General features: G+C 41.2%; 1 protein-coding gene across 4 annotated transcripts in view; it reads right to left on the bottom strand.

Annotated features, from left to right (window-relative positions):
• The window catches only part of DLGAP1 (DLG associated protein 1), a 142341-nt gene that overhangs the window by 6093 nt on the left and 111990 nt on the right, over positions 1 to 24258 (bottom strand). For all 4 annotated transcript variants that reach the window (XM_008505530.2, XM_008505531.2, XM_008505532.2 and 1 more), the window contains 4 exons: positions 23816 to 24189; positions 20488 to 20579; positions 10128 to 10546; positions 807 to 898 (listed from right to left, as the gene is read on the bottom strand). In XM_008505530.2, coding sequence (XP_008503752.1) covers positions 807 to 898; positions 10128 to 10546; positions 20488 to 20579; positions 23816 to 24189 — 977 coding nt within the window. The remainder of the gene's footprint in view (positions 1 to 806; positions 899 to 10127; positions 10547 to 20487; positions 20580 to 23815; positions 24190 to 24258) is intronic.

Raw genomic sequence — 24258 nt, 5'->3', positions numbered from 1 at the left:
CACACAGCATAATGTCCTATGATTTCTGGGCTTCTAGCAATTTATGCCAAAAAAAAGGTAATTAAATACATTGTATCTACTACGCAAGGATGGATTTAGTGAAAAAATTTGAACACTTTTTCAAGTGCTGGCATTTTTGAAAATACTGCTTAAAATGCATGCTGTGAAATGTATTTTTAATAATCAGGAATATAATTTGGATTCTGTTACTACTAACAGCCTAACAGTAGCAAATAACAGTAACAGTAACAGTGGTAGCACATATAAATTGCATACAATATTAATAGTGATAACATAATGGCTCTTTTCCTCTTTGCCCTTTTAGCTCTCTGGAAAATTATTTTTTTTTTAGTCTTTCACTGCTGTGGTTGTGAAACATGAAGCACCCTCTTCCATTGTTTGATTTCCTGATATTTCAATTTTGTTTAATACAGGCTGCAGGAAGGTTACATGGAAAAGCCCCACTCATGACACTTTTGATCCACCCTGAAAGATGGCAAGGTCTTTTACCCAAACATCTCTGTGTCCATGCAAATTTAACTCAGTGGCACAGGGACAGATCCCTGATGCTCTGAAGTCAGTAGCAGAGCCTCAGGTGTATTTCACCCAAAGCTTTTTGCCTGGCATTATTTTAAGGATGTCAAGCTATTGTAAAAGTCATGCTGACTCCTCCAAGTTTCATAAGGTTACCACCAAATTCTAATCAACGTCTTTACTGGAAAAATTAGCATGTTAGAGAATCTGTCTAGTTTCGGTATGATTATTCACAGGGTCAGTAAAAAGTACACTGCAGAAAAGTTACATACCAGGTTTTCTTCACAAAGCTCTCTGAACTGGTAAAATTTCTGGGCCATGAGAAGCTGTGCACTGCCCACTGCAGTTCGAATTTTCCCTAGAACTGAGAGAAAAAGAAACATAAGTCATGGTGTTTTCTTTGCTGCAGGCAACTAAAAACCTATAAAAAGAGAGGAGAAAGCTGTGCAGTAGTCAGGTCTGGCTTTAACAACAAGCACATTATCTCTCAGTAAAGGATTGGAGACAGGCTGATAAATCTGCACTAGGCAAAAATACTGATCTGTTTCTACATCTTACTCTCATTGCCCCAGTGAGACCTGTTGTAACCAGCAAACAGCACTTTCACGACAGCTTAAGTGTGGCTAAACAAAAGCTTTTGCAACTTGTATAGAAAGCTCCAGAACTTACACCTTTCACTACCACTGTGACCCAGGGTCAGGCTTTGAATGCAAGCCCAGTTCCTGATGCAGGGACATGTGGCTTTCAAACCCTTGAGATGCCCTCTATGCATTTTGGAAAAGACTGCATCTATCAGCATTCATGCCACCTGGCTTAGCATCTCAGTGCTCTGTTTTCAGGTTTAGCTGAGTGTTGCTCGATCTGAGCCCCAGGAAGGGAATCATGATTTTAATGCACACCAATGATCTCATTCGACCCCTCTGAGTATTTTCCCTGCCTACAATTTGAAGTGGTTTCTGCCTTTGAATCCTGATTCCCAGGCATACTTCAGGGAGCAATCACTCCCTGGCCTCTCCTTGCTGGTGACCTGGAGGGAGGCATCAGAGAGTCCCAGCTCAGCTCCTGCAATGTCTGGGGAGTCCTTTGTATAGACAGCTGAGTATTTACAGTCTCTTTAGACAGACTGAGTGCTGCAAAAGAGTGTAGCAAACCAGCCTGTAGCAAATGCCTCTGAATAAAACACAAGCTCATATGGTTTTTGTTGCATTCAACCTCACTGAAGGGGTAGTTTGGGTATATACTACCTGAAAATGAGGCACATATTGGCGCATTCGGAGACCTGCATTTTCCTGGTGCTTTGTTGAGTTCTGGCTGAGGATGGGTGTGTGTGAAAAAAAAACAAAAACAGCAGAAAAAACAAATGTGGTTGTAAGACAGTGAATCCAGAAAAGGGAGTGAGATTTTGGGGACTGCTGATTGAAATAAAATTGATGCTGTGAGCAAGAAAGCAGCTACTGGACTGTTTGACACTTTGAGTGCTCAGGAAAAAATCCCATCAACTATGCTACATGTATGCTCTTCAGATAAATAGGTTGGCATCATGGCTCCATCATTAATTTTTCCTCTCAGTTGAACCAAATCATTATTCTTTGAACTCTGTGGTTACATAGGGATGCAAAAAGAATTTAAATTAATTTTAAAAATTACCACTTCATTAATGAAAACCATGAATGGCAGCTGCTGTGTCACAGTTTTCGCTGTCATTTCTACTCATAGACATTTGCATTTTCACAGCCCTCATACAAACACAGCAACTTTTCCATGACAAATTTACAGTCCAGATACATGAAACAGGTGAGGAAGGAACAAGCAAAACAAACAGATGAAGTGGCCTGTTCAGGGTGAGTGAACTGCTTGGCAGTCTAAAAGAGATACTAGCCCTAAGCTGGCATCTTCTCTACCCTGTCCCTTGGGTACAAACTCTTTTTTCTATACAGCCGCGCACAATATCAGCAGAGCTCCACTGGGAAGCTACTGCTTAGTCTTTTTTTTAGATTTAGATTTACCACAATGAAAAAGAAATAAATAGAAAATGAATAATTAATTAATTAGATAAAACATCAAAAACATTTTTAAGGTCTCACGGTCCTGTGACCTGCTGCAGTGCATGTTGGCAGCTCGCAGTTAGAATGCCATCATGCAGTGCTTGGTAAGAGAAAGGCCTCTCCATGGGATTCACTTGCATGGCCACATGCTAAGCAGCCTCCCACAAACATGCATGATGAGCTGAAACCAGACACACAGTAGTAAAAAAGATGTGTTCTGCTCCTTCAAGGTAAAATGGCTTTTCCTTCAGCTGCCTTAAAGCTTGCTCCTTAAGGCTACTGAAGGAAAAGTGGGATGTGGAGTTCATTTATACTTCAGACATCCAGAGGGAGGGAAAAAAAAAAAAAGAGGAGGGAGGAGGAGAGAGTCTTTTCATTTTTAAACTTTTTAAATTTTTTTTTTTCCCCTCCAGAAATTATAGGAAAAAGCTCTTTGAACACACACAGAGCCCAGACTTTCATTTTGTTCCCAGAACTCAGCTCACCACTGCCAGGAAACAGCCGTGAGCTGGAAGATTCACTAAGCAGAATATTTTCAACATATTGCGCAGGGAGTTTTGCACACAACTCTCATTATTGTTAGCAAGGCTTGCGTGTCTAATTCTATGCGCACAGTGCTGAAAATGGACCCCTTGGTGTGTCTAGTCATTTATGCAACCCGATATGCAAACCACTCAACTGAAAGGACTCTTCAATAGTAGGAGGAGCTACTCCACGAGCTTTCATGTGGTTCCCATTGTTATGAAAACTCTTCCCACTGAGTATATTTGGGAACAGCTGCCTCATCTGGAGCTCGGCCACTCTGATGCTTCCCAAGACTTGAGAAGGAGAGAAAAAAATGGTCTCTCAACTTCTTGGGACAAAAAAAAAAAAAAGAAAAAAAGACAAGGCAAGGTACTTCCTGGAAACCTGCACCACTCGAGTTGGAAATCACATCCCAAGTACATAGAAATGTAAATACACCTTGTTGATGATGGATGGGAATGTGCCCTTTTCTTTGAGGGAAGAAGAGCTTAATATTCAGAGATCTCAGCAGAGGGAAAAGGAAGTCCTTGTCCTCGGCTGCCTAGCGACTGGCTATTTGCCTAAAAACCATCATCCCAGCTGACTGTGGGATGCATGCTGATGCTGTTCTCCATTGTTGCCACTTCTGCTGTAGCTGCGGCTGTATCTAGTCAAGTGTCACTGATTCCTCGCCCCTCAAAAGCAAGCGGTCTGTTAATGTGCAACCCATCAACAACCAACTCTGTCACGGAACTTAAAAAAAAAAAAAGAAAGACAAAGAAGGCAAAAGACTGAAAGGAATCTCTCCAGAAGGCACAAAGCCTTATCAATAGCCTAAGTTTTGTTTCCAAACTCATGTTGCTATTTCTTTTAGTGTTTCAAGACAGAGTACTCATTTTGCTTACTCAGTGAAAACTGGTGCCAAAGAGAAAGTCCAAGGTATAGTAAGGAAACTCAGAAAGTAAAAATAGACTGAGACTTTCTTAGGAGAAAAGCCTGAGAGATTTGAAGCCAAATACTAAGAAAAGAAATAGAATTGCAAAGATAATACTCATAACACATCAGAAAAGAATCAGAGAAATCTTTAACAGCAAGGGAGATGGGGTACAGGAGAAAAACATATAAACATTCAAATTGATGTCTTCAGCTAATAGGATACAAAGAAAATGCATAAACCCAAGGAACAGCAAAAAATAGCACCCCATCAAAATGCAATCATAACAGATTTAAACACCTATATAATGTTATTCATGTCTGCTTTCTATTCCATACTGGGTTACATAGCACACTCAGCACTGCCGGATCTGAATGCCTTCCAGTAATGCATTAAGCAACATTATTAACATCCATCATATGCTTTGCTGTCACCCCTTCCCCAGGGGGAGAAGTGTGTACTGCAGTGTTTTGTTTTTGTAGTTTGATTTTTTCCTTTTTTTTTTTTTTTTTTTTTACCCCTCTCCTTTCTTTGACCTCTCTTCCTTTTAAATCCTCTTCTCTCCTATGATGACTTGTAAGAAATAGACAGTTATATCTATTCTGGAAGAACTGCTTCTGTGTAATTATTTTGATATAATTCAGCTATTGTGGCATGCCTCCTCACCATTATTATTTTTTACTCGGTACAGCAGAAATTTATTCTAGGATTGACATGTGCCAGTTAATTTCCTTGTGTCTTGGCCCCCCCTCCAGCCTCCCTAACCTATTCTCCTTTTAGAATGTTATTAAATATAGACTTGGACTATGTGATAAAGTGAGAAGTTCCTGCTTTTCTTGGTTCTAACTACATAGGACCTACTTTGGGATTGTAGGGCTTTCGTCTCTCTGTCTTCATGCGAAAAAGATGTGAAACAACAAAAAACAATTTGTGAACATAAGCAAAAAATGGTGATATTATCATTTTCTCTACCTTGGAAGGAGACTATGTAATGAGGATAAGAAAATATAAGAAAACAACAACAAAAAACACCTGAACTGATGTGAAAACTCATTGTGTAGAAACAGCAGCATTATTTGACCTTAAAACACCAACTGACCTCTTTGCATTTCAACTTTGACAGGGTCTTTGTTAGACCCCAGGGTCTAACAAGTGACAAAGGAGGCACTTTAGGACTGTAGCTATCAAATGCCCTTAATTAAAAAACACCTGGTTGGTAGGCAGGGCTTAAGCTCGGGAACAGAAAACCAGTGGCTTGCTCATTGCCCCAGGAGCAAGTGTCAGGAACAAAAGCTGAAATTACAGAGACACAGCCTGACATTTGTGTTGCAGATGCTAGATGGGCACTGTGCATATGAAGCAATCCTGCCATAGAGCTGTCACAGTCCATTTCTAAGCCAGGATGGACCAGCATTTTAGCCTGTTCATGATGACAGACATTTAAATAATGCCAAGCATGACAAAACCTGGGAAATTCAAAGTTAAAGCTACAGATAAGGTCTTAAACTTGGCTGTTGAAGAAAAAACAGTCAAATGGAGCAAACTATGGAAGGAGTGTCCTTGTCGAGTCATATATACATATAGAAGTGATGTCATGGAAATTAATAGGGCTGTCTGCTTGAGTAAATGCTGTTCACTGACAGTAAAGCAGTTTCCATGTGTTCTCTGACTTACTTGGCTTTTAATAGCACACTGCATGTTTTTTCCCTGACTGGATTGTTTCCTTGCTTGTGGATTTCCCTTGTTTTCCTTGGTAGCCTTTGGACACTGGTAGGGCTTCCAGCCAGGGGCTGGCTCTCCTTGGAGAAATCCTCGTGTACAGAAAAGTCCCTTCTGGGGAGAAACGAAAACCAGAGCAAGAAAGGGAAGAGTTGGGCACATGGCCAGAGGCACATAGCCAGGGGTATTCCAGCAGGACTCAGCCACGTGCCAGGCTGGTGACCGTCCCCTCTGCAAGGCTGCATCATCCCGCTGTGGGATGAGGCCACCTCGCTCCTCTGAGAGGCAGGGATGAGGATGGCTTGGGGAAGCCCTGCAGAGTACTGGTAAATGTCTTTCCTTGATTGTGGCTGAGTGAACTCATGGAACTCCTTTTCTTTTGCCATGCACAACTATTAAGGAAAATACCTTTTCCTTAACTTTTTGCTCCTGTGTCTAGCCTTAACTCTTCAAGTTTTCCTTTGAAAAAAAATCTAAACAAAAGAAAAGAGCAGAAGGTGTGCAAGCATTGCATCATTTTTCAAAATTGGATGGATGCATTTGCAGACTCTGGTCCTAAGCAGCTAGATTGCTGCAGATTTGAGGTCAACCCTTGTTCATGGACTAGCCCGGAGGAGTATAATATACACACAAGACAGTTATTATGACATGCCTTGTCAGAGCTTTGGTTTCCTAATTTTGTTTTTATTTGATTGGCCTGACTTGTCTTTCCACTAAACCCACATTACACCTGACTTGTGGTTAGCCAGGCCCACTGCTTGCTTCTGGTGGTTATCTCCACGCTGAAGCCACATTACAACCCCACATGAAAGAGAAACAGTGCTGAAGAGGGGGCTAAATTAAGCCCTCTGTTTCTCCCAGATATGTTAATGTCCTGTGTGAAATAAAAACAACAGCATAAAGTCCATCACAAGCCAGGCTGAAGCTGTATGTGTACGTTGCTGTGTCCACCACCGTGGGGAAGAAACGCTGTCAGAGGCTGCTCAGTAGCAGTGCTGCATGGGGACCCAAGGCTGTTACTGATAATTCTGTGTGTAAATGTGTTACTCCAGAGGCCACAGCCAAAGGTCAGCAGCATCAGTAGTAAAGGGGTGAGGATATGAAATTTTGCTGGGAATTGGTATGAGGAGATGGTAAAGGGTTCAGGATAAACAAACAAGCAAACAAAAGTTGAAGTATTTCACTTGAAGTTTGTTCCAAAGCAGCAATCAGTTTTCAGGTGTTTAGCCTTTTTTTTATTTTTATTTTTTTTATGAGAGCCCTAGAGTTTGTAGCCAATGTCTCTGTAACAGGAAAACACATGGAAACCATATCAAGTACCCAAGCTTAAAGTCTGAGTGCTATTCATCTGCCTGTTACACACAGCGGCTTTATCAGAAGATGATTTGAGATAAAACCAGAATATACTATACAATAAATAATTCATGGCGGAAGGGGAGCCACATTTCTCTCTATATTGGCATTTCATCGTGCAGCCACTGAACCACAGCTTGTTTTTATACACAGCAGCAGACTCCATTTCCCAGCTAGAAGCATTCAATCCCATCTGGTAGATTCATTCCCAGCTAGATAATACCCAACGTATCTATGTAACATACAAGCTACTGTCAAACAGCAGCGAGCCGTCTCCCCGAGACAGCTGTTTCGCACAAGGGCCGCATTGTCTGGAGGAAGCAGGGATCGTTTTACGCGCAGCGCCGGGGGGATGAGCCCTCTGTCAGCTGCCATGGCATCGAGAAAACCTCGCTCATCACACGTTCTCTTTATTTTGTTATCTGGCCAAACACACGCTGGGGATGTCAGGTTGAAAACAAACGGGTGCGTTGCCCGTTCTGGTTGCGTTTCATTAGGAAAAGCAAAGTGCGCACGCACCTCTTCTGACCCTTTCCTCCCTCTCTTCAAAGTTTATAGATGCATGAAAAAGATGTATTTTGGGGCAGGGTTTGTAACAGCCAGGCTTTTGTTTCTGGCACTGCTGAGCGGGCAGAGTGGCCCTGACCATATGTTTCTCCTTGGCACCAGGTAGAACGGGGCGTGCTGAGCCACGGCAGAAAGCTCTGCGCAGCCTCCGTGGGAGGCAGCTGCTCTGTTCTGGAGTAGCTGATGGCATCACACCAAAATCAGTACCCCACCAGTGATCACAAAATCTTAGTGACCCCTTTCTTCCTCCTTCTGTTTCCAGAGATCATGAGAAGTGATGGTAGAGAAAACTGAAGAGGAGGAATAATCTGCAAGACGTGTAATTTATGCTGTAAGGAGGCATTGGAATAGCCTGCCTAACCATTCCTTTATCTTCCCCATAATTGACTTCTCCCATTGATTGCTCAAAGAGCCCTTTAAAACTATCACATATCAAATATAGCAAGACACTGGGAGAAAATTCTATACACGGGTACACACGTTCTGTGTAACAGCCTTGTAAAATTCACTTCATGTTCTTTTCCCAAAGTGAATAACTACTTTGGTGCACAAATAAAATATTTGTAGGATTTGTGGGGTTTTTGTTTTTGTTTGTTTTGTTTTTTCATTATTCATAGGAATAGAATAATAGAAAAGGTTTGAGTTGTAAGAGACCTCGAAAATCATCTAGTCACAACCTCCCTGACGTGGGAAGGACACCTCCCACTAAACCCAAAGCACCATCCAACCTAGCCTTGAACAGTTTGAGGGATGCAGCATCCATGGTTTCTCTGGGCAATCTGTTCAAGGCTCTCACCACCCTCATCATAGAAAATGTCTTCCTTATGTCCAACCCAAGTTATTGTGGCAAAGAGAAACCAAGTGGGTTTTGTGGCTTGGACTTAAAAATATATATTTCCTATTTGTTAAGTATTCCCACTTACTTTTCAGTCTCAAGTGTCTTAGTTCATGGGGCTTATTTCCTGCATACTAACAACAGGAAAGTTTTATATATTGATACGTGTTCAAAGATAATTTTGAATGTATTGATGTTGTAAATTAAAGATGAGTTTCAAATACTCCAAAACTTGGGTAACCTGGATCTGCTTTGAAGGATAATCCTTCCATAGTTTTCCCTCAGAAGAAATCATTAGCCTATGATATGGCATAAATTTTGTAGAAATAGAAAACCTAACATTCCCTAATACTAAGTTTATCTCATACTTTCCATTAGAAGTCAATTTCCAGTTTTTACAGTGGTGTTTAAATTTAACTATCTAGCTCAAACTTCTCTATGGCTATTTGTTTCAATGGGCTGAATGGAAAGTTCCAGCAGGAACAGCTTATGTGTTTCGAAGAATTTTATTTATTTTATTATTTTACTTTATTTTATTATATTTTAAAATTTTTTTTGCAAGGAATTATCCTTGCCTTTCATAAATGAAAACCTTCACATCTCAGAAGAATTCTCCCTTCTTGAGATGAAGGATTAGAAATCTGGAAGAAGCAATCCTGGACCTGAAGCTGTCCTTGCTTTGTCAGAAGCTAATTTGGGGGTTGGAAAACTGTTATTTGAATATCCAGGAAAATACACTCAGGTGTTCCTAAATTATACAATATTTATGCCTCTATACACAGCTGCTCCTTAGTGTAGAATTGCTCCTTGATAGAATTTAAAAAAGCTTCATTCAGAGGGAGTGTGCTCCGACGTTCACAGGTGTACATACATGCAACAATAGAAGGAACTGGAAAAAAGCTTCCATTTTTACTGAGAGAAAAATTCTGGACAGGGAGGTACATATTCAGCTCTTCTTCCCAAATTAGAATGAACAAATAAGACGTCAGCTACCCATATTTTCCTACTAATGAGGGCTTACCGGATAGTGCCATTACCTTAGAGGTGGAGTAACACTTCTGGCAGTGGTGACAACTGAGATGCAGTTTACATGTATGGTTTTATCACAGCATATAGAAAGTTTGTTTTACCAGAAAGATCAAAAAGGAATGAGAACTGCAAGGGAGATGAAGGGAGGCTGAAGAGAGAAAGAGGGAGAACTGAAATCTCTTTCAGTTGGGAAAAGCACCTGAAGACTGAGGCCAATCCCCATTTAAAAAGGCAACTAAAATATTAATGAAATGAAAAGTTAATAAAAATCTGTTCAATTATATTCTAAGATTATGAGAAATGATTTCAAACCAAGGAGTTAAGAAGCATTTATACTACAGGGTCCCTAGCCATAATCTCCTAGTTATCTGTTGAACTATGCAACCCCAAATGCTAATATCCCTGGAGTTCCAGAAGTGCCAAGCATTTGCATTACCTGTCAACTTCAATAAGGATTATTATATAGATACATACAGTCATTTTGAGAATTACAACCAAAGCTCCATTAGCTAAATCAGAAAGGGCACAATACAGAAATCACTGGGGTAAATTTGACCTATAGCAAAACTTTTTTGTAGTTGAAATATAATTGGATGCAGTTACTTACTGTCCTCAGGTAAGTTGTTTTCCCGCTCTTCTCTCTCCATCTGTTGGCACCAACCCTCCATACGATCTCTTTCTGCCTGAAGTAGCTTCAGAAACCAGTGGCCATCTCGTGGGCACACTGATCTTTGAACAGCTTCCAGAGTATCTTCGGTGATAGAGTCAATCCAGGGGTCAGGAGGAGGTAAAATTGATGGATCAAAATCTGTATCAAAGTCATCATCCACTGCACATGCATGGTAATGGTTTCCTGACCCTTGTATGCTAACGGTGGAGGTGCTTGCATCTCGGGAAAATTGTCTTGATATTTGTCCTGAACACAGATTGTCCTCTTGAGGGTCAATTATTTCAAAGTTCTCATGGAAGTCCAAGTCCGCTTGCACAGCTGTTGTTACACTATTAGATCGTGTAAACCTGCGAAAGCTTTGGAGAGCACAAATAGAAGGTTTAGAAAGATTTTTCTAGGTAAGAGAGGCCTTCTAAGATTCTGCCATGAACCCTAAGACTGGCAGTCAAGGTTCTCAGTGTTACACTCTGGTGCTTATTCTTGAAATGACCAGGATAACCTTCTTTTCTCATTGCAAGGCAACAAACAAACCTCTCTCTTTTTATTCCATGCAAGTTCACTGTTTATTGAGGCAGGTCCCCCTAACTGTTGTGTAGTTTAACAAAGCCAGAGGCTAGCTCAGGAGACAGCTCATAGTGTCAATACTTCAGGATTTTAGGTTATCAATTAACAAAAAGTTAAAGGGGCCCAATTTTAAGAAGCAGCTTACCTTTCAACTCTTAAAACTCAAATCCTTTTAATTTACACACTCAAACTCAGAAGCCACATTTAAAAATCACACATGCAACATTGATAAGATAGTAACACCAGTGAGTCCACTATCTATGTAATGTTATAGATTCCATTTATAAAGAGCATAAGCATTTTGTATTGCATCTTGTAACTATGTCCCTGCTAATACTTAGAATTCCATGCCATGTACCTGCCATGACTTAGAATTTTAGTGTCCCTTCCCAGTGTTCAGACATTTTGGTTTTTACATTCAGCATTCAGTTTCAAAATGGTCTTCTCTTTTTCACAAAATATAGCATTTTCAAACTGCTGTCTATATTACCCTCATCGTGATGGCTCCTAACTTGTAGGTATCTTCCTTTCATCATCCCTGTGATTTCCCTGTGATGGAGCCTCTGAGGACAGAGACCAAACCCTGAGGGTAAAGGCAAAAGCAGGGGAGGGAGAAGGTTTGGGGTTTGAGGTTTTGGGTTTGTGTGGCTTTTTTTTACATGAACATCATTCCAAGTTCTGAGGCATCTGAGGTAAAGAGGCTGATAGAGAAGGAGGAGAGGGAAGTGTAAAGAGTAAGACACCTAATGCTGCTGTAGGAGGTGGTAGTGAGAACAGATATGGCAAACAGTAAATTGTGGAGGAAATGAGTGGAAAATCTGCAGGCAAATCATTACAAAATCAGGGTAATTCTAGAAGCTGGTGCATTGAGGAACACAAGAAAATAAGCAGAGTATATATCTGTCTTGACTCATGATGAAACCACAAAATAACCAAAGTAGATGGCACCTAAATTAGTAGTATTTAGGGTTCAGAATTAAAATTTTGAATTAAATATGGACAGAATTCCACCCCTTCTTCTTTGTAATCCAGGATGCCTGTGCATTCGTGCAGCTGCTGCTTCATTTCTACTTTGCAATCTCACCTTTACTCTTGAAACCAGTGTTAGGTAGGACCCATTTCCCTGTGATATTTTTGTTGTTTTGCCCTTACCTGTTCTATTATTAGTCTGAGCTCAAGCAGCAATGAAAATGCTGAAGAGCTGGATGCTGAGCATCATTCCACTTCATTTAATTTCATTTCTATTCTACCTTCCATTAAGTAACCAATAGCTGATTGATATCCCATTGACAGCAAAACTTTGTCAGAGGTATTTAGCCTGCAGCTGGAGAGTGAGCAGTTGGAAGGATGTTGAGGGAGCATTTTATGTCCTATATACCTGATACATACAGATACCTCAGGAGGACTGCACCAGACTTCAGGGAGGACTGTATCAAGTCCTACTTATAGAGGGAACTATTGCTGGTTGTTGCTCTGCGGCTTCAAGAGGAGCACAGCAAAGCAAAACAGGAGTTGACAAGGGCTCTCCAACTTGAAAAAAAGGCCAATTGCTCTGCGGCTCAAGTTCACTTCTCAGCCACACCAATTCCAGGAAAACTTTAATAACAGAATGTGTCTATATTTTTTCATAATGGCCTAGAATACAAATATTTTAATGTAGTACCTACTGCTTGCAGTTCTTTTGAAACTAAACATATAGTTTTCCATGATATGCACCAGCAAACTGAAAAATATGGAGTGAGCAGGACTCTTCATCTCAGTAGTATTTAATCTTAGACAAGCAGAGCAAAGCGTTTTGCTACAGACTGATATAGCAGAAAAAGTTCAAAAAGAGAGGACAAGGATCATTGGAGATATTGTGTGGCTTCTATAGGAGGAAAGACATGTCTTGGTTTAGAAAACAGATGGATGAGAAGAGGTATGAGAGACCTATGAAATCCCAACTAGGTGATGCTTCACCATCTCTCAGAGTGCAAGAACTGTGGGGATGAAGGCAGAGAGTTGCAAGGCATAGAGGTCTAAAGATCTACATCCAGCAAAAGGAAGTGTTTCTTCACACAATGTGTAATTAAACTGCCACAGGATCATGGAAAAACCAAAGGTAAAAATAGGTTCAAAGAGGACCTGATCAAATTCACAGGAGATGGGTACAGGAAGGGCTATTACACAGATGTCATATTTGGCTTAGGAAGTCCCTGAACAACAGACTGCTAAATTGGGAAGGTCTACTGGGAGAAGTAGTGCTTTATACACACTCTTTATATTTTTCCTAAGTATCTGCTACTGGTCCCTGGCAGATAAAAGCAATTAGACTGGTATTAGTGATTAGAAAGACTTTCTCTTTATACTTACATTATAATGAAAATATTTTGGTCCAATCTATGCTAGTTTTTGGGTTTTTTTAAGAAAAGCTTTCAATTGGCCACCAACCTGACAAATCCCTTATCTGCACTGAAAGGCATGCACACACACAGACACAAAAGTATGTGTGCTCTTACAGGCACACACGAAGGATTTCTTTGCAGGGATTTAGGCAGAGCTCACTGAGGGCTAAAGCATTATTAGTACTCAGTGTACTTTTCCACACCTTCCATGATACTGGAGAGAAAAGCAAAAGCCTTAATCTAGGTTCCTTCTTTGTGCCCCTACCTCCACATCACAGCTGCCTTCTGCTTTCCCCAGTGCCTTAGACACCGATATCCTTCTGTTTCAAATGACCATTTGTATTTTCAGTTAACACCTTGGCTTTTCAGTGAACACCAAATCCCAAATGTGAACACATCAAGGTCTACTTGCCAAGAGGATGTATTGCTGGAGGCTCTACATTTCAAAGCTTTCAGAAGTGTACTCTTACTGGGTTCAATCTGAGGTAGTACCACCAAAAAACAGACTCTGCTTGACAAATAAAATAGAATGACCTACTTTTTTTGCCTTTGTTTTATCTATATAATAGTATGCTACAAGCTGGCTTGACAGATTCTTGGCACCGGATTGTGTAACCTATCTGTCTTCAAAAGAAAAACAACTTGGCAATAGAATATAGCATCGGTTTAAAATTAAAAAAATATTCCCAAGGAAATGTACGCTGAGTGAAATGGAAATGCAGGAAGGCACCCACTATCTGCCTGCCTCTACCACATCTTTATAAAATGCCTAGTAGGTGGTAATTTTAGTCTCTGACATAGCTTCCATACTCGCTTCCTGGATGTTTTATTCATACAAAATACCATTTGTGTCCCTTTCTTTTCTCTCAGTTAAAACTCCACACCACAGGAGAGCTGCTAAAGCAAATGCCTAAGTTTCCACTATTTCTACACATCCAAAACATTCGCAGGTTTATCTTAAAAAAAAAAAAAAAAAGGTTTTCATAAATTGCAGGTAACTGTTAAAAAGAAAGATTTGCTTCTTCCTATGCTTTCAGGCCTGGCCCTTTTGTACTCATTCATGCCCTGCAGGCACAAGGTGTAATAATTACAGCTTCAGAGAACTGCAGCAGATGCCTGGCCTAAGGTGCAGAAAGCCATGAAACCTCAGACTGGATAAACCAGTACGGAGCACAACAGCAGGATGTTTTTTTGAACAGCAACAACAGGGTCACTTGTTAGCATTCACTAACTCTCCATTCTAAGTCTTCTTTTGCTCTCTTGAAAAACATGTTTACGTTTCAAGTTGGAGAAATTCTTTCTTTCCTAAAACAAAACAAAACAAAACAAACCCAAAATAAAACAAAAAAAACCCCAGAAGAAACCAACTGGTGCATGGTGAATCTCAGATACACACATTAAATTCAGCCCGCCTCACTTTACCCACTGGCTGTATTCTTTCTCTTCTGTGGGCTTCTGTGCCAAGGTTGCAGCTGTTGTCAGCAGAACAAAATAAACCACAGAGGAGTGAGCAGATCTAGTACCATGTCTTCTAGTGTCAGGATCTTTAGTCATACATCTTCAGGCTACACCATCTTGTGTGCTTTGCTCTGTCCTGATTCCTTTTCCCATTCACATGGTCTATTTTCATCACTAAGAGTCTTAGAAAGGAAACTCTAATCCTTTATTGCAAATGTCTATTCCAGACTGTTTTAGTTGGAAGGGACCTAGAATGATCATCTAGTCTGACTGCTTGACCAATTCAGGGCTGACCAACAGCTAAAGCATGTAAGTAAGGGCATTTTCCAAATGCCTTTTTAACATTAACAGACCTAGGGCATTGACCATCTCTCTAGGAAATCTGTTCCAGTGTTTCACCACCCTCCTGGTAGGGAAATGCTTCCTAATGTCCAATCTGATCCCCTGTCATTACTTTGAACTATACCACACATCCTGTCACCTGATCCCAGGAGGAGAGGTCAGAAATTTACAGAAAATTCTGAAGATGCCATGTTTGGAGCCACCAGTAGGTTGAGAGCTCCCAGGGCTGTAAAGGTTTGCTCTGATCATGAGCAGCCATGACTGGGGAAGAAAATACACCGTGTCAGAGCCAGTGGCTGCTTCACCCTCTGCTGATCAGAGTTGCAGTTACTCCCCCAAGCACACATGGGACAGTGGAGGGTGTGGAGAGTGGACCGGGCAGTGGCAGAGCATCCTCAGCCCAGATCACCCTGCTCTTCCTAGGCAGAGGAAGACACCAGATGCTCCTCATCCAAAGGGACCTGCAGTCAGCCATGCACTTGAGTCACCATCACAACAGATTGCTGATGTTAGCTGCCACTGCCTCACTGACTATTGTCCCCCACCCCATAAAATGGGAGTCCTGGCCACCACTCATCAAGCTGTGGTGATGCCTGCAGTGCCAGCAATGGGAGCAGAGGAACTTCAGGCAGTGATTGCCTGATTGCCAGCCTCTGGAGTCCCAGGGAAGCTGACAAAAGTAGTTGAAAGGCAAGTAGAAGAATGGCCAAATGAAAGGGGACAGCTAGGGATTCTGGTTGGTGATCCAAAACTGCAGAGGATGGCATGGAGCCAATTGAGGTTGACCCACTGGAATATCATGTGGAACCTATGGAGGTCAATCCAATTCCAGCAGAACTAGCTGGGTACTGCAATGCTGATCCCAGGCTATACTTGAAGAAGGGAGCCTGTTGTGCTGAGAAGGCCTGGACCCACCCAAGACCATTGGCATGGGCCTAGGTCCTCAGCAGCTGCCAGGCATGCAGTGGGAAGCTGAGGCCTTAGTGCAGCCATGCACATGTCTCCCAGGCATAACTTATTGATTAATCTCCATCCATCACTCTGTCCTGAAAACAGGGTGAAGCTTGAAGTGCTGCTTGGATTCTTCCTTCCCATCCCACACTGCCCTCCAGATGTCCCTAGGTCATCTACCCTGCCCTTTCCAGAGTGTGAGTAGCATCACGGTACAGGGAGGAAAGAGATCTCACTACAAAGATCATCCTTGATAAATACAAACTCTGTGCAGGGCATGTCTCACCAGCAGAGTTTGCAGAAGATGGAGGATCAAAGTGTTCCTGGGATTGATCATTCTCAAACAAACCTGTTGTTTTTGCCTTGTGACAATTTCTGGGCAGCACTGGGTAGGATAGCTGGAACAAGATGGGGCAATACTTTGTTGAAGCCTAACACACAAGATCAGGTCTGGGCCCTTAACTTTAAACAGGGAACATTATTAAACTTTGCTTTTGGGGCTGCTTCTTTTTTCTTCTGAAAAGCAGCTCAGTCACTCACATCCATATTAGAATCATAGAATAGTTTGGGTTGAAAGGGATCTTTAAAGGTCACCTACTCCAAACCCCTGCAGTGACCAGGGACATCCTCAACTTAATCAGATTGCTCAGAGCCCCATCCAACCTGACCTCAAATGTTTCCAGGGATGGGGAAACCAGCTTCAGAATTTCTCAGTGGAATAGCTTCCACTGTGGAGAACACAGATAGCCAGAAAATGCTGCAGACAAAAGCCAAGAAAATATTAGTCCCATCTCAGCTTAATCAAAATAGGTTTCTCCTTCTCTGAAGATATTCAGAACCCTCCTGGACATGATCCTGTGCCACCCGTGCCACACTCTAGGTGAACTTGCTTTAGCAGGGGAGTTGGAAAAATGACACCCACTTCCAACCCCTACCCCTTTTGTGACCCTGTGATTGTTTCAAGATACAGATTTGAAAGTCCTGTCCTAAAGACTAGAGAGTTGAGAAGTTTGACTTAGAGTGTAGTGTTGAGCTGCTGTTCAGGGAAAACCCTAAAACCTGAGTATTATTTGTCAAAACAGTAAGTGATTAAGCCGAAAAACCTAAGTGAAAAATAGACAAATCCATGGCTTTATATAGCAACAAAAGTCAAGGATATGGTTGTCTTTTTTTTTTTTAAGTTACTCCATAATAATTTCAAATAATTTCACTTTATGAAACACCAAGAGATATGGCATGGTAAGCAATACTTTGTACCAAACCAAGAGTTGGGGATACCTTTGCTGACCTCACAGAAGCCAGAGAAAATGTAGAAGGGCCATCTGTCTGTGGTCTTCGTCTCCTATGGCAGTGTTCTTAATTCAGAAACTACCATAGTTTCAGCATTCCTAAATTCTTGTGATGGCAAATCAAGTGCACTTACCAGCTGCTGGTATAACTAGAAGCAATGAGTAAGACAATTTTGGGGGAGAGGATGTAATGGGAGAAGATCTTGGGGAAGACAAGGTAAAATGCAAGGGAAACTAAGTGATTAGAGAGCTATGGGACTGAGAGCCCAATGTTTGATGGGGTTGTGTGCTAATTGGCCTGGCATTAGATAAGGCTTCCTTTCTGGTTCAGTAGAACTGGTTGAATTCCAACAACTCAATTATCTTCTGTAAATAAAGGTGGTCCCTTGAGGTCATGAAGAAGCTGGAAGCAGAGAGAAAGGGCAAACAGAGGTGGACAGAAATGGAAGTGCCCTGAGGATCAGAGTCATTAGATACACATTTAAAAAGTGCACTGGAAGGAGTGGATCATGTGAGGAAAGGGGAGGAACACTTTGGATGGGATTTTGCTGGCATCATGGGGGAGATCATGGGAGATCAGGTGACATAAAAGAGTAACAGCAGGAAGATCATGAGGTTGAAAGAAATGCATATCAGTTCTTTTCCATGAGAAGGACTGGACAGAGCTACTGTATAAATGACAGAAATCACTGGGGAGTGGGTACCACAAAGCTTGAGTTCAGGCAGCATACAGAACTGAGAACAAGCTGAATAGTGGTGATGGATCCAGTTGTAATATGGTCAAGTAGCAGTAAAGCACATTTATCTTTTGAGCAAGACAAGAGGAGGAAGATTCAAAGTCATTTGTCTTGGCAAGAAGCCCAGGTAACAGTAATGAAAGGTCTGAGTTGAGATAGAAGATGGAATGGATAGAGCTGTCCTCTGAAGGTGCTCTGGTTTTGAGCTTCTTAGATCAAGAAACAGAGGCAAAATCTTTTGCTTATTTGGTTCGAGCACAGAAGCAGGAATATTTAGAAGTACACAGGGAGGTAAAACTCCTTAGTGTGAGAATGACTGCCATATGAGGTGAGGGAAAGGGGGAGGAAAGAGTAGGAAGCAAAGAGGAATGAAACTAGTTTTGTATGGTAGGCTTTTGGCCTGTTAAGCAAAGAGTTTTCTTGTTTTACAACAGTGCACCTGATAGCTTAGACTGGCAAGGAAATATGGTAAATTTACTGTATTTATTCTCTTTGATCTTTCATTCTTCTCAATTAATTTTTACTTAATATTTCTAAAGCATGGAATATTTTAAAACCATTGATTTGTCAAATGCTTTTTGGGCTTTTCTGAGGGTCTGCAGATGTTACAGTGCAGGGGCAGGGAAGAATGCACTGTATTTACAATTCTATTCCTTTAACAGATAATCAATACATTGTGCTCTGCTGTTAAGAAAAAAAAAAAAAAAAAAGGAATATGAGTGCCAAACTGTGATGATAAGCCCTTTGTGTCTTGAGTGCACTCATTTTCTAAGGATTAGGGGCTCTCTTTATCAGCTAGTTCACTTCTGAAAGTCCATGATAGATTGCTGCTTGCCTCTCTGCTCCAAACAGCAGCAACCTCAACTTTATCAGCAAGGAAACCTCCAAACACAGCTGTCAGTAGGCAATGCAGAAATATTGCTTTCTTGGGGCAGACCCTCACATGCAAATCTTAACCTTTTTCCTCTGGAGCAATAAAAACTGCAATAGAAAGAGGACTTTGGAAGTAAGGTATTTGCAAACAGCTACTTAATTTTTTCTTTGTTTTTCTAGAGGTTTCTGGTGGTAGTGGTTTTTTTTGTTTGTTTTGATTTTTTTTTACTTTCTTTTTTGTTTTTTTGTTTTTTTTTTTGAGGGGCTGGGGGAGGGTTGGGCTTTTGGGGTGGTTATTTCCTTTGTGCTCAGTCTGAAGGGAAATTGTCCTTCAACATCTATTCTAATGTGCTCATTTATCTAGTGCTGGAAGAGTTGTGGGTAAATGGGGCTAAGGTCTAACACATAAAGAAATGTCTGCAAGCAAGAGATGTTTTAGCAGGTTAATGAGGAACTTGGTAACAGCCTAACAGGGTCATTGCAAAATCACATTTCTATTTGCTGAAATCACTTTAGCCTTTTAAAACCACAGGAAAATACTCTGCTACTTTACAGGGAGATCTTGTTGGATCGAAATGGTGTGGATAACATGTTATTTTTGAGTATTTTTAGCAGAGGGAGGAAAACAGTGTGAAAATGGACATTTCCTCTGCTTGCTACCGCAGACAGCAGACCAGAGGAAAGCAGAGGGCCCTAATTTTGTCAGCTTGGATTTGCTGCACCCACGTTTTCTCCAGAGAGACTGCAAGGGCAACACTTCCCTCACTGACAAGTGATACTGCCCTGAGGCTTCTCCTATGATACAGTACAGTGAATTATCAGACAAGTGTCTCCAGGACTCCAAAAAGTGTTGCTATGCTGTGCCCAAGTGGCTTGCGAAAAATGAATAAAGCCTTGGGTGAGTGCCTGCGGCTGCAAGCATCACTGGGCAGGCCCTGCAGGCTCAAAAGTGAGAGGAGAGTTTGCCTTTTCTTCAGCCACTGAGTCCAGTTTTGGGCAGGAATTAAGATTTGCAGTTGTGGTTGAACACCCAGAAACTTTGTGTCTGGAAAGAGCTATGCACACACAGTGCCCTGCCATGTAACTGCAACTTGTCATCAAAAAGAAACATAACCCTTAAAGACAACAACTTTTATGTATGTATGTATGTATGTATGTATTTGTATTGAAGAAAAATTGTTTATTAATTCAGGTTACACTGCGTATTGGAGAGAGAACTGAGTTTTCAGGATTTTTTTAAGGAAGCAGTTGAATGCAGAGATGTCTAGGTGAGATACCTGAGCAAAAGCAATCAGTTTGGCACTGTCACTGCACTGCTCCACGTGGCTGAAATTATTCTGCTGTAAAACAAGGTAAACTTTCCCATTAACTCTATGCTGCTACAGCCATCTGAAGACTAATATTCCAGCTGCATTGCCTTCCACTGTTTAGGTATATGTTCTCAGGAAAAAGAGCTTGTTAAAAGTATATTGACTTTCAAAATGTAACACTTTTTTTCCAGTTCTCCCACTGGTCCTAAAAAATCCCCTCTGAGAAGTAAGAGCTACAGCATCTTATAAAACTCAGCTTTTCAGATGTGTGATTAAAAGTTTGTCCAGGAAGCAGGTTTATATGGCCATGTGTTCAGGAACTAGGGGTCTTAAAAATTAGTTGTGGCATAATTATTTACTTTGGAAAAACTGTATTAACTTTTACTCACCACTTCTCTTCCTCTACTTGAACTCCTATTGACTGGAACTTACTGGTTGCTTTATTTTCACCTGGTTTAGCGGATTCTTCAGCACCATCAACCTTAAAAAAAACCCAATTAACCAGCTAATTAGAAAGTATGTTAGCAGAGACAGCACCAAGCTACTTACAATTTCTATGCAGGATAGCTACTGCCTGGACACATAGCTTAATACTATAAGTACCTTTATCTAGTCAGATAGTTTATCTGTGGTGTGCCCATTTCTGATGTTATTAGTGCATATTCATCATTCTTGTTAATCTGCACTTCTGGTAAAACAACATTTGGATTGCAGAAAGCAGATGGAGTTTATCCAGTATTTTATGGAGGCTGCCTGCTCACATTTGCCAGACCAAATCTCTGAGCAGCTGTAACACCACTGTGCTCCATCATTTGCTTGATTTGACCTGCTAGTCTCTATGTGAATGCATATATGTGAACTCATTTCAAAATCAGTGCTTATTTTGTTAAATGCTAGTGTCCTGAATCAGAGCACTGTACAGATAAGATTTAAAGAAAGCAGATGTTGCTTTTGGCTGCATTTCTTTTTTTTTTTTTTTTTTTTTTTTGGTGCTGCATCATGCAAATAGGTGGTCCCCAGGAGCACAGGCAGGAACTTTATACTACCTCTCCATCTCCATGATGAGATTTATACCAATGGTATAAAGTGAAAATTTAACCACAGATGTGCCTTTAAGCAAACCCACAAACTTTTGGGTCCAATCAGGGTAGCTGTTAGATTCAAATACTATACATGACACTCTTAGCCATACATGAAAAAATATAATAGTTTTTGGCACGGAGAATTTTTTTACTATGCAGTGTTACCAAAGTGACCTGTGGATCCTGGGTGTACAAGATTTTCCACTGTAGTTAGCATCTGTGTCACCAGTAAATAATCTTGTTGTTGAGAGACAAATAAAAAGCCTATGGAGGAAAAGCACTCAAGGAGGGATGGTAGTTACAGAGCTGTTCAGTGAAGTGCAGCATTTACCTGATACTGAGGCTTTTGGGGAGAAAACTACACCTTAAATCCCATAACTGACAGAGAGAAGCAACCTCTTTATTGCAGGGTTTTTCTTTGCTTTGCTTGTTTGCTAAACAGATTTACAGCAAAATCTTGAAGTATCCTGAAAGTGACTGAGGGATGCAGATGACAGGCATGGAGGTTCATCACAAGTGTATATTAGTTTTTTTTTGTTAGAGGAGGAAGCAAACCAAGAATATACCTCTGGCTAAAGCAGCTTGCCCTGGTCTATAGAGATGGGCCAGACTGTAAGTAAGGTGTATGCCTGGTCTGGGTTCAGTCTCAGCCTTAACAAGGCTCCTTTTACAGTCAGTGGAGAGAGACTGACTTCAGAGAGACTGACTTTAAGATGGCTGACAGCCTACCTACCTACCTATTTCAGGGCAGCTGTTTCTAAGAGAAGTAATTTCTGGCAGCAACAACTATCTTACAGTATTTCCACTCCCACTCTACCCCTTTAGCTGCACCAGCATGACTGCTTGTGCAATGATGCTGCAAAAGAGACCAGACAGCAGAGTGGAAAAGTAATTTTCTTTTATTTTTGAAGCCTGTCTGAGTCTAAAAGTCTCATTGATGGGCACAATTGGGAGGGTAGCACACTGCATGGGTAGGAATCCTGTAAGCATGTATCAGTGCTGGAGGTTTCACTTCATGTAATCCCAGCTGTAGGCATCTCCTTTGGTTTGTACACAAAACCTACCCTGGCAGACCCTCACATGCCATCCCCAGGCAGCTTTCACATATGATTATTTTGGTCATTTGTATTTTTCCAAGCTTTAGAGGGGTATTTTCAAAGGCTTGAGCAGCATTTGGGGATCTATTTTGCTCAGATCTCAGGAAACTGAGGCTCCTGTATCTCTCAAAAGCAGCATTTGTTAGAGCACCACTACCTTAAGCAGAATCATCAGGCAGATGGTGTCTCAAGAGCCACCATTCACATCACTGTTGCTTGTTCTGGCTTCTGCACATGTGGAAATGATTTCTTTCTACTCATTATTTTGCATGGGCCTTTCCTGCTAAGTAGTCTGTGTTGCTTTAATCAGTGAAATGAGGGATTACAGCTGTAAAATGGCACCTTACTCTTCGCTGAGTATTGGAATAAGTAAAAGAAGAGTTTTACTCTATTCTTGTCCCACCTGGATCTTGCTCCCATGTTTAACACTGAACATGGATCTCTTTCCAAAATGTACCCAAAACAAATGGCTGTGAAGAACAAAAAGGCTACAACAAAAGGCAGTGTACTGAACCCACAGGCAATAGCAGTTATTGCCCTTCCAAGAAGAAGTAAGAGAAAAGCCACAGCTTCTCCAGGAGCTGCCCCTGGGATGGCACACTTCTACACAGCACCTCGCATCAGGCTGATGCAGAGATTTCATGGTTAATTCTTAGGCTTTGCTAATCAGATAAGCTTGAACAGGCACATAGTGGTTGTGCTTACAACCTCCATCTGCAAGAAAAAAAATCATGTCTTCTTGTGAAGGCAGATGAGCTGTGGATTGCTGTTCTGTTTGCTTGGGATTCATCTCCCCTCAAAACCTGTCTTGATTCTCAGTTGATTGTAAATTCAAGTACTTCGCTGCAAAAATTAATCCTGCAAGCAGATAGTTGGAGTCTATGCACATTCTTCTGGGGGGGTGGGTATGGGAAAGACTAATTAAGAAAGCAGCTTAAATTGGTCTACTATATTTGCTCTTCTCCTTTCTGTAAATAAGAGTGAACTTTGGTAGTGTTAGTTTTCTTGTTTATTTCCACTAGAGGTAGCAAAATGTAATTCTCTTTAACAAGAGCAAAGCAGAAGGAACTTACTCTCTGCTCTTGAGGCTGAGATAGGAACAATGCTGCCTCATTCAAGTGGCTACCACTCATTATGAAATGCATGAATAAGCATTGACAATTAATTCAGTGAGGCTGGACGAAAATATTTTTTGGGTAATGTAAATCATTGTTTTACACATTCCCTTTCAATGATTTAATTCATGCCTTTCTGACCCCCGCTGTGTTATGATTCATAGATTAGTGCTCATGTGTGCAATTTAACAGGGCTGAATAACAAGCAGCAAGGAGACTTAAACAAATCCTCGCCTCTGATGTTTTTGTGATAAATTAGGAAAACATCATTAGTACCACGCAGAATGATTACATTGCTGCAATTTCTACACGGGTATCTGTCAGGAGAAGAAGAAAAATATACAAAACATTGCATAACAAGCAGTAAAACAGATGTAGAAATCTAAACAATGGCAGCCAGATGATGCATGTCCTGTGCTGTACCTGTATTCCAATAGATAAGCATCTGTTTTTCTTGAAGTGGTCCTTCTTTCTGTCTTCTACTGCAACGGTGGCAATGGTTGTGGTGGTAGTGACAGTGGCAGTATTGTTCCCTACGTGTTGACTTGCAGGGCCATGGATCTGTGCATTGGCAGCTTCAATAGCAGCTGTTAGTGCCTTCATACTGTCCAAGCTCTCAGTGGAGTTGCTAAGTCCAGACTGACTGATGATATCTCCTCTCTGTCCGTGCCCATCCATATATGCATCCTGGGCAGACTCCGTGCTGCTCTGGGCTGTGATGGAAATAAAAGGTTTGGTGGTAGTTCTTGGTGGAACTGGAGGTGGTGTCTTCTTATAGGTGGTAATGCAAGATGACACTGGAAAAAACATACAAGAGTTTTTGATTTGTTGATAATGCACCGAAAATGTATGCCAATAAGGTCTTG

This window comes from Calypte anna, chromosome 2 (assembly GCF_003957555.1).
Source record: "Calypte anna isolate BGI_N300 chromosome 2, bCalAnn1_v1.p, whole genome shotgun sequence".
Lineage (NCBI taxonomy): Eukaryota > Metazoa > Chordata > Aves > Apodiformes > Trochilidae > Calypte > Calypte anna.
The sequence above is the reverse complement of the archived record's forward strand: the minus strand, read 5'-3'. Positions and strand labels throughout refer to the sequence as shown.